At 39.4% G+C, this 11,603-nt stretch overlaps 1 protein-coding gene across 2 annotated transcripts in view; it reads right to left on the bottom strand.

Annotated features, from left to right (window-relative positions):
• The window catches only part of ARK2N (arkadia (RNF111) N-terminal like PKA signaling regulator 2N), a 44,132-nt gene that overhangs the window by 24,230 nt on the left and 8,299 nt on the right, over positions 1-11,603 (bottom strand). For both annotated transcript variants that reach the window (XM_077790096.1, XM_021538906.2), the window contains exon 2: positions 4,573-5,386. In XM_077790096.1, the coding sequence (XP_077646222.1) occupies positions 4,573-5,296 (724 nt within the window). In that variant the 5' untranslated portion in view covers positions 5,297-5,386. The remainder of the gene's footprint in view (positions 1-4,572; positions 5,387-11,603) is intronic.

The raw sequence follows: 11,603 nt of genomic DNA, 5'->3' as shown, positions 1-11,603 counted from the left end.
TGTGTTTAATTGTCTTTAGCCTGGATCTTACCTTAAACTGAAGGAACTAACTTACAATCTTTCTGATTTCCACAGACATATAAATAAGTAATGTTAATTTTTAATTGCAATTTAACTATTGATGTTGATAAGTGAGACAATCCTTTCAGGTTTTTGAAGTTAAGAATGAACTAGAATGGTCAAAGTTGACAAAAATGTTTTGTGAACTGAATAAGGTATGTATTGAAATATATATAGCCCTGCAATACAAATTTTAAAAAGCATAATTCATCAAGTATCTCAAATTTACAGCAGCAGCAAAACAATGCTATAAATGCTTCCTGAGCAGTTACTACAACATGGTGTATTCAATCTTTTCTTTATTTTAGGGTTAAAAAAATCCCCAAGCCTAAAAATGCATCTTTACATATTAAAAATGCAAGCATTTATTTAATTGATCTCTCTTCTGTTTATAGACAGAAGAGAGATCAATTAAATAAATGCTTGCATTAAATTATAGTTTTTGCATTATGCCGAGTTTAAAGGAGAAGAAATTTGAAGTCACAAAGGGGTCAAAATCAAAAATTTCTCTCTCATTTTCAAGACACCTCCTGCACAACAGCACCCAAGAAATGCCCCAATGCTGTCTTTTTATGGGATCTCTTAAGTACAATCTAAGTAATAACCAAATCCAAAGTAATTTAATTTAGTAAGTCTGGCAACATAACAATGTAAGATATGCTTCATCTTCATTCTAATTAGCAATGGTTGGTTCCTCTGTGTTATTCTGCTGCAGACACTTCCAAATTAGTATTTCACAGCAAATCATTCTTAACAGCCTAATTCTTTTTCCTATCTATTAACATAACTGTCATTCTGAATTCATCCCTTGCAGATGCTTTATCCAAGATCTATGCACAGTTCTTAGGAGGAAGGAACCTGTGTCCATCTCTTTGGGTTTACTGCATATTTAAAAAGCCTTGCTTTTTTTTTTAACAAAGTGATATGCAGCTTTTTCAACATTAACACTTAAAACTTTTTGACAGGTTTTTGTGATAGCCTAAAACATAAGTCATCCCCATTTCAATTCAGATTTTTCTGAGTTGTAGAAACCACAATCATGGTAAAATGCAAAATATTTTTGTATGTTATTTGATTTTTTTTTAAATCCCTTGCTTCTTCCAGAAAAGAAGTGTTTACATAGCAATAAATATTGATTCCCAGACTTGTTCTCACACCAATTTCATTCAGAGTTAATTTGCAGCATCACATGTGAAACTGTTTAAAGGAAAAACTTCCTACTACAGCAGAAAGACTAGCAGAATCTGTTTCAGGACTCCTATGCCATGTTTATGTGGTGTTGAAGAATGGCAAAGTCTTAGATGCCAACAGAGAGGCTCAGTCATTAAAACATAAAAAATTGCTCCTCATCTGCAATAATCGAGAAATCACGGCATTCCCTGAAATAAAGAGCCAAATATTATGACTGCTCACACCAGTGAAAAAGTTCTCAGAACACCCTTGAAGTTTAGACTGAACCTGTATTTTCAGGTGTAAATTAACAGCACAGGATGCATTCAGAATTCCATAACTTACGCTGCGATGAACTCCTGTACAGCTCACAGTACTTGTATTGAAGTATCACCAGTAAAATCTCGACTCTTCAGTCTTCCTTGAGGAGAAAAACAAGCCTGGCACTACTTTAATACACAGTACCTTTAAGTTCAGCAGAGAGACCTGATCATCTATTGAACGACTGCTCTGTTTGTAACTTAATGGCATCATCATTATCATCACGTATTTCACTGAACATTTTCTTTACCCTACAAATTTAGCCAAAGATGTTTCAGAGCCAGTGATGTGGATGGTTTTAAAAAAATATTTATTTACACTATTGCACTATTTAAATGGAAGAGTTTTAGTGACACAATGTGAAAGATTACTGTATTCTGAAATGTGGCAATTTAATTTTTCAGACCACACACAAGCAAACTGCCTGCTGTAACACTACCTGTTGACAGCTTAAGAGTCTGTGTAATTTTTGTCATGAGAGCCAAATAACCTGTCATTAAAAGTTTTAAAGCATCTCTGTTGGCAAAGCTGTTTTTCATGTAACAGAAGGCTAACAACTAAAATTATATGAAAATAAGTGACGTTGAGTAAGTAATCGAGACTGCAGCTGAATGTCCAAACACAGACTAAGGGGAACACATGCTGCCTGTAAAAAAATTCTTCATCATCAATGTGTATAGGTAATTCTTTTGAAAGTAAAGGCAAAAGTTTTTCATGCTTATGTCCTAACACTGAAGTTAAACCTTTCAGCTTTCCACTGTGCGCAGAGAATACTGGCAGACAGAAATTCCAGTAACACTTTTTGATACCCTGTATTGTTTTCAATCTACGCATTCACTCCCTCAGTTTTGAGACTATTCACAGTATTTTGCTATGTGCACTGAAATGGCTTTCTAGCCAGAAAAAGGAACTGTGTACTTTGCCAGCTCCAGGAAGAGGGATGGCAGATGGCCTGGGAACCCACCACTGTGATGGAGTGCTGAAGTCCAACCAGACTCACAGCTCCAACTCAGCTCTGACACCACGTCTCCTTCACCCACAAACAGCACAGGATGTGTTTTTTGGACAAACCACGTCCTTATCTCTACAGAGGGTATTTTTCTCTTGCACTTGGAAGGCGTTTCCCACAAAGCAAAGCCGTTTCTATTTAAGGGAAAACTGCAATGTGGCAGGTACACCCCATCGCACTAAGGGGGCAGCTCAAACCTTTAAATGTCTTAAACAAAACTCAGCACTGAGCAGATGACATGTGCTGTGAAATTAGAATAAATGTTAGTGTCCCTCCCTCGTGATGGTTTGTGCACTCTTGCACTGCAGGTAAAGCTAGGTCTTGCTGTAATCATCACTAATAGTCAAGATCTTCATGTGATAGGACTCCTTCATCAAAAGTATCTCATTCATGGTCAGGACTGAAAGGCAAATACAGAAGAACGCAGGGACACATAAACAATATCCTGGAGTGGCATCAGGTCCCCACAATGGCCCTCAGAAAACTGAAAATACCATGTGGTGCCATTCTAGGTCACAAGGTACTTTTATGACTTTAAAAAAGAATGTGACCTGAGGGACCTATTCTGTGTGTTTTGGTGTTTTTTGAGCGGTGGGGAAGAACCTGTCCCGAAACAGTGAAACAGTCTTCTTCAACAGGCTTTAAATTAGGCTTAAATTGCCCAAAGTGTAAATATTATAAATAAAAAGGCAAAAACTCTGAAAGCTACAAGACTAACTGCTAAATTGGTAAAAATAATTTTAGATCTCTATAAAAAGTTTACTACACAATAATTATGAGGATATTTGCCTTTTCCAGACATTTTAATAATAAACATTTACTTCCTTTGTGCAACCTGCTTCCTAGCAGGTGTGGGAAAAATGCCAGTTTTTGTGGTGACAGCATCATCCACCATAATCAACTCAGTTAAATCCGTTATTTGTAAAATCTGCTGCAGTATTTTTAATAATTAATCTAGAAAGCATTCATTCAGGAACTTAATATGCAGTTTTCCTTTAAATGTTCTTGCCCTGTGTAAGACGTTAATTTTCTCAAAAAGAAAAAACTTCTAGCACAACAGGTAAAAAGGCATGTAACCCAGTAAAAATTGGCAAGCAAAAAAAGTTTATTTTTACGTATTTTTATTTTTATGGATTTTATTTCTGATTGCCATATGATGATGGTTCTATGGTATAATATGCTGTAAGAATAATTCACACAAAATCCTGTCCACAGCACTTGGACTAATAAAATAACAAAGACTCAGCAGACAAAAGCCTTGAAGAATTCAACTTTCTTTTGCTAATAAAATTACACTAATAAAATGACAAGAAGGCCCCTATAATTTCCTGCCTCACATCTTAACATAGATGTGTCAGAAAGTTAAAAGTGTAAAAATTATTGATCCTAATAACATAGGAAACTGGTAACAACTTTGTCTAAAATGTTGAAAATTTGGGTGTGAATATAGCTTGGGCACCTGTGTAATCATACCTGTATCCTAAAATAGGTGACCAGATGCAATCTGAAAGAACTTAGAATAAGGCTAAGCAGGTTCGTCATGCACTGACATGTCAAGCTGAAAGCATAGAATAAGTGCAATAATGGCCAGAGCCTTACTGTTACACAGGCAAGTGGCGTGCTGTGCCATTTCTAACACAATGCTATGGGCTTTACATATTGAAGCAAAGCTGGCCACTTATCTTAAGAATTAGATTATCACCATCTAAGGGGATTTGACAGCACTGACATGAGTTCATATAGGCTTACAAAGATCTGAAAAATCCAGAATTCAAAGGTAGTCCTTCCTCTCATTTACCATATCTATGCTTTGTTGGTGTGTAAAAGTGCACAGGAACCTCAGAACAGATTTTTTAAATTTGCCCACGTCTTGTTATTACACTGCAGTCTTCAAATTTACACAGAGCTGCAGTTATCCTGGGTTTTTCTCAAGTGTCACTCATCTAACTTAGCATGACAGCTGAGAAACGATGTCAGGCGCGTTACAGTTCAGTTTAAAAAACATCCTCTACCTGGTATCTCTGCAGTGATTGTCTTGCTGCTCCCTGAAACCTCTTCGTCGTCGTCTGATGAGCTCGTGCTGGAGTCACAGGTCAGGTCACTGTCACTGGTACTGCTGTCCTGCAGCAGGTTGTACTTCTTGCGAGCAGCCGCCTCCCGCTTCTGCCTCAGGAGCCGGATCCTCTCTTTGTGCTTTTGGCTCCGGTGACCTTTCACCTTGGTAACTCGGCCATTCTGCTTATCACTAGACTGTCGGTTTTTCTTGGCAGCCATTGTTGAAGTCTCACTTTCAGACCTGGATCTCCTGGATTTCCTCCCAACCGCAGCCCCAGACACTGCAGAAGGGTCTCCCTCTGCAGCGGCTTCAGCTTGGCAGGACTCGTTCTCCTCTGCGGAGGACAGTGTGTCTGAGTCGGCTAAATGCCCACTGGAGGAAGGGGAAAGCATGCAGTGGTTAGAAGAGTCACTCTCATAAACTCGGCCACCTACTGGCTTGTCGCTCTCTGTAGATGCCAGCTGAGACTCCGAGGAGTCCCGCCTCAGTTCCATCAGCAAGCAAGGCATAGAAGAGAGCACCGCAGAGTCTGCTGCACTGGACATGCTGTCCTTCTGAGATTGTGTCTCAAGTTCTATAGGCCTGTCTTCATCAGGAGCAGTCTCTTGCTTTTCAGAAGTCTTTGGTGGAATTTCTGAATCAACAAGTTCTTCTGCTTTTCCTACTGCCTCCATCTTCATTGCAAAGCAAGGTCCTTCCAGTCTCAAAGCACTGAGCACATTGTCTAGGAGGCTGGGTGAGCTAGATGTGGTCTCCAGCAATGCAGCAGCCTGCACAGGAACAGAACAGTAGGAAAGAATTACACAAGTAGCTCAGCCTGCTCTTCACAGTGTTACCTTAAACAACTCACTGCTCTTCACAGTGCTGCCTTAAACAACTCACTGCTTTCGGTTGCAGACAGACTGAGTTTACAGAGCCCCAGAGTGGTTTGGGATGGAGGGGACCTTAAATATCACCCCATCCCATCCCCTGCAATAGGCAGGACCCCTTCCTCTATTCCAGGGTGTCCAAAGCCCCATCCAGCCTGGCCTGAGACACTTCCAGGGATCCAGGGGCAGCCACAGCTGCTCTGGGCACCCTGTGCCACGGCCTGCCCACCCTCCCAGCCAGCAATTCCTTCCCAATATCCCATCTGTCCCTGCCCTCTGGCAGTGGAAGCCATTCCCTGTGTCCTGTCCCTCCCTGCCTTGTCCCCAGTCCCTCTGCAGCTCTCCTGGAGCCCCTTGAGGCCCTGGCAGGGGCTCTGAGCTCTCCCTGGAGCCTTCTCCTGTGCAGGTGAACACCCCCCAGGCTCTCCCAGCCTGGCTTTACAGAAGAGAATCTTATTGCTCAGCATCATGTTGGTTTTCTTAATTTACCTTTTCCTAGTGAACTCATCCTGTTACACCAAATTATTCCTTCATTTACACACCCACGAAAAATAGCACTGGAATTGGATGGGAACTGGTATTTCCCAGTGGAAACATTCTTCAGGGGAACCCTATATACCAAAGACATATTAAATAAAGAAGTGCTACTGAATTGTCAGAGGTGCAGTTACAGGCTCTGGCTCCAGAGGTGTTAGCTACATGTCGCACAGATTGCTCTCACCAGAGCACTACCATGCTGGTGAGTAACAGAAAGATGTTTTAGGAATATCTGTTTCACCATTCAGGAAGTCCTTGATTGTCTCTGTGAAAGCCCTGGTTATGTGAGAATCTCAAGGGTGATTTAGTTTCTTTCAAATCTGCCAGGAAAAAAGCATTAAATACTAGGGGCTGTAAGCAAAAAACATTATCTACCCACAGCAGTATCCTATATTTTACTTCAAGTTTTAATTTAATAAATTGCATTCTTCATTGCAAGTAAAAAGACCAAGCTATTCATCTGACTGATAACTTGCATATTATCTACCCAAAACTACCTGAAGCAACTTCAAAGAAATTTTCATGGAGAGATCAATAGTTACCATTCTGTCTTCATTATCCACACTTTGCCTTTCACCTCAATTTTCTCTTGGAATACAAAACAGAATAAAGATCTTTCAATTACCACATTCACTTAGAGATTAATGGCATGGAACAAATCCTTTACAGCTTCAGAAGTACAGTAAATTATAAATTTATGGCACTTCAAAAAACAAAGTGTAGGCAAGAAGACACAGCAGTGAGATCTCATCTGAAAAACTACACTTCTGCAGGGGAGGCCACTCATCACTTGAGCACCCTGAGGAAGCACGGATGGTTCAGAGAGATTTTTCTGTACCCTGAGAATCCTTCTTCGGTTTCCTGATCCAGCCCAAGCTGCCTGTAAACATGTAATTTCATTCATATATGTAATACACAATATAAGGGTATTTCCATGCTTCTGAAAGGTGTTGTGCAAAGCTCAGAATTGTCTGTGTACCCCAACCCAAATTGAAACTTCATTTTTAGCGAATACTAAAATAGAGTTCATGCTTCCTTGAGGCTAATGAATGAATACTGTATGGTATAAGGAAATGATGAAAATACTCATGGGAGAGAAACACCAGCTAAAGAAAGAAAGGTTGGTTAATATCAGACATCACAAGAAAGATGGAGATGACAAGACCAAGCCTGCTAAACATGAGGACAAAAATCCCCACAAACCCAAAATCCCAAACAATAAAATCAGCATATCCCTTCCAAAAACCAGAATAAAAAGCATATTGTGGAATAGAGGAACAAGTATATCAGGAAGAATATTTGTGCATACTTTTGCTGAGTAACCCTCTCTTTAAAGCAACTTCAAAGAAGACTTTCTGGAGACAGGAATTTCATGTAAGCAGTAAACATCATGTAGGAACAATTTATTTCCAAGGCTACAGTAGAGCACCAACAAACCCAAATGATGAATACACATGTTCTGAGACATAAAGGCACGTTATCAAATAATTCTCCTATTATACAGGTAAGTAAAACACAGATTTGATGACAGAACAAGTGGAATTCGTATTGTACCTGCTAGTGCAGCTCCCAGCTTTCCTCTGGCCATGCACTATAAAATGAAAAATATCTTCTCTAAGAATTTTGAAATGTACACACAGGGAAAATACTGGTTGCTCAGACACAAACCAAAAGAGCATTTGCTTGGCCAAATGAAAACATACTTAAATATTCAAACAAAAAACTGCTGAACAATTTCTGCATTGTTCAACCTTTTAGTCTGGGGAGCACAAAGAACAGAGCTTGACATGAAGCTAAAGGGCAGCCAAAGTCAGCTGTAGACGTTTTTCCACAAAAGTGGAAACCTTTGGAAACATCATTTACCTGACAGCTCCCAAAGGGGCTGTAACAACACCTGAAGTTGCCTTTCCATCCTTTGGTCTATCAGCCGGAAAAAAAATATGTTTCATCTGCACATTGCCACCCTGCTAACAGCTCAATTAAAATTATTTTATTGTATTTTTTTAATATTAAGTGGGATCTTTACGCCAACCACACTGATGTGATCCCTCACACAGTGATTTTTGGTGAGTTGGCAGTAGAGGACGGAATAGTAATTTCAAGACACTGATATGTTTATGTGTATATAGAAAAAAACCCACATGTTCTGGTAAGGTTTGTCCTCTACAGGTCCATTTAACTGGCTCTTCAGACATCACCAATTCCTCTTTATATATATATATAAACCAGAGCTTTGCCTCTCAGTGGGAAAAAAATAACCCTACCATGATTCAAACAGACTTTGCTTCAGGGAAGAATACAGTCCATTTGGCAAAAAATATCTATGCCAAGGAAAGCCTTGTCCCAAAGAAAGAAAAAAAAATGTCTGTATTTAGTTCTCCCTGAAAAATGTATAGAACAGCAAGAACAGACTTTATTGGAAAACTCCCACTCCTTTCTTGCCATTCACCTTTCTAGTAACAGTACTAGAAGAGGAAATCTCATGGTGGTGCAAGCAAAAGACCATTTTTCTACTGAAATGAGAACACAGCACTGAAAATAAGTTGTGATGCTTACAGACACAGATGGATACTTACCTAGACGTTGATTAGAAATAGCACTCTCCTTTTACTGGTGAACAGATATTGCAATGAAAATTTTAAAAGGCAATTTTGTAAAAACTTCTGTGCTGGATTTTTCCAACAGAAAATGTTATTTTCTAAGTCACACACAGAACACACCTGTGTGCAGAAACCATGAAATTATCCTGGGAAATATTTTCAAATCATGGACTCACTTGTAAAGGCACACAGTTTGTACACTAGGAAATCTGCACTTTGGAGAAGAAATCCAGAAGTATTTTGAAGGTCAAATTTGCAGAGACAGCCCAGCCTCGCTGGATTTTGTCCCCATTCTTTTCCCACTTAACTGTGACTTCACCATCATATTCCTTTCTGTGCACAAAACTGGCTCACCCTTCTTTGCGTAGTTTTCAATATGCCAGCAGATATCAAAATGAGAAAGAAAGTGACATTTTCTGTCAGAGCTGACAGGAAGGAGGGATGGGAGAGAAAGCACAAATCATCCCTGGGAAAAAAAAAATACAAACAAAAAATAAACAAATCTGATTAAAAGCTGTCTACTGTTTTGTATCATCACACCTTGAACTTACAGGTTCTGCCTAGACAAGAGTAGACACTCCTGAGCATTCCTTCTCGGCACTGTTTGCTCTGGGAAGAGACTTTTGTAAATTAAAAAAAAAATTAAAAGCAAAAACCTTCAGAGATGATAATAGCTTCCTAAAGAACAATTTTCATGTAATAAGCACAAAGACTTATATTAAAGACAGCAGGTTTCCCAAAGCAGTTTCAGGCATCAGATTATAAAAATAAATAATTTAACAGAGTGTTAGAGCAGCAGATAAGCTGTGTGTCTCTGGAGAGGAACACTGAACAAAGAAGTCCCCAGGGAATTGCAGAATCTAGGCACCTGCCCCTCACCCATCTTGCCTGCACCTCTTAGTTCACTGCTGATTTTTGGGGCCTTACAGCACGTTATTGGGAGCTTCTCCATTTCCAGGCAGGCCATCCAGCTCATGTGGAACTGCAGCTTCTGCTGGTGGTTGTTTCCTGCTGATCTCTGGTTTGAGCTGGTGCCTCTGCTCCATGGCAGAGCACAGGGAACTAAAAAAGCCCTCACCCAGGTAAGCAGTCCTCAGCAGCAATTAAAATATCCCTTTGTTTTCAATGTCCTTCCCATAACACAGACAAAACACAGCTCTGTATCAGCTATTAGGAAGATTAAGGAAATTAATTCTGTTCCAAAAACAAACATTTCTAGAAAAGTTCACAGCTTAAGGTTGAAGGCTTCATCAAATCCAGCTACTCAGGCTAAGCAATCAACATACTAAATCACATCTCATAGATTAACAGCTAGACTATTACTCTTTCTACTTACAAATTATTTACTTCAGTTGAACAAGGAGTATCTCTCAACAGCCTGAAACACTTAATAAACCCCATTACACCCTAACCTTAATTGTACATTGTTATTTTAGGTGTTATTGAGCTGACTGATGTTGAAGAATGCCTAGAATGCCTTGTATAAAGCAAACCAGCTCTTCTTCTTCTGAACCTGTGGATGGGACCGATTCCTGTTTTGCAGGTACTACTGTTTTCACTACAGCTTGCTGGAAAACTCACTTCAGCTTTTTACTGACACGTTTCCTCTTAATCACAGTCTAACAGACCATTTATTTTCCCCGCTTATGGTCATATAACCTTCTTATGCCAATTCTAACTGTTGAAATGAAAAGAATTATCTAGCAGAACACTGCCTTTTAATACCCTTTCAGTTAGTGCTGAAAGAAAACAATTTGAACAACCCACCTCCTCTCACCACTTATCATTCAACTGAAAGCCATATTTTTTTTTGAGAAACTGTACCTATATTATTGAAGAAAATAACATAATGTACATTCTTTATGCTTTTGTGACTACATAAATGGAAAGTTAAACTGCAGTGCTGCATACAAGTTATTTGTTCAGAGTACAGAGTTAACTAGAAATCCTTACATTTCCTTCCAACCTCATTGTTTCAGTACCACAGAAGTCAGTTCTTTTCATCTAAACATGAATGTTTTGATATTTATAAGGAACTAAATGCAATAATGGTTCATTTTTACACAAACAATTATTTCCCTCTCCAGTGGATTACATTATCTTAGAATTACCCAACAGAGATGGAATAAATCAGAGGTGTGAGAGAGGTAACGACAAATGCATAAAACAGAGGCTAATAAAATTATGTAAAACAGCTGACTATTTTGAAAAATGTAAACACACAGACAAGCTCATTAAGAACTCTGACTTGAACACTTGATAGACTGTGTCTCAGGAAGGTGGGCTGGGAAAGGAGAGAAGCTGCAAACAGCCTGGGTACTGAAGAGTTGACTGTAATGCATGTCTGCTTCATAATACAGGATAAATTGTTAGCAAAAAGTAAAGTTAGGTCCTCTTCTGACAGAAGGACTTGTAACTCTAAAGATGTGAAGTGCTAATGCACCTGTCCACTTATGAAGCTTCACCAAAACTCTTTGCAGGTGTAGCTGGATCTCGATCACACTTTCTTTCAAATCACCTTCCTTTCCATTGAAAATTAACACAATTAATCCAGTGAACTCACCAGTGACATTTTAGTATGAAAAACACATAGAGGTATCAGAGAATCACAGAATGGTCTGGGTTGGAAGGGACCTTAAAGATCATCTAGTTCCAATCCCCTGCCAAGGGCAAGGACACCATCCACTGGATCAGGCTGTTCCAAGCCCCATCCACCCTTCCCTTGGATACTTCCTGGGACAGATCATCCTGTGCCAGGGCCTCACCACCCTAATAGCCAAGAATTTCTTCTAACACCTCATCTAAACCTACTCGCTGTCAGTTTAAAGCCATTACCTTATTCCAGAGAGCAGAATGCTTAATTAACTAAAAATTAATGATTTAAAAAAATCAGACAGCTATCAGGAAAGACTGATCTGCACCCAGACAACCGTAGTAATACCAACACTTTCTGGACTTCCCAGCTTGCTCTCCGCCTCCCG

This window comes from Lonchura striata, chromosome Z, assembly GCF_046129695.1.
Source record: "Lonchura striata isolate bLonStr1 chromosome Z, bLonStr1.mat, whole genome shotgun sequence".
Taxonomy (NCBI): domain Eukaryota; kingdom Metazoa; phylum Chordata; class Aves; order Passeriformes; family Estrildidae; genus Lonchura; species Lonchura striata.
Note: the sequence above shows the minus strand (reverse complement) of the source record. Positions and strands in the feature narration are given on the sequence as shown.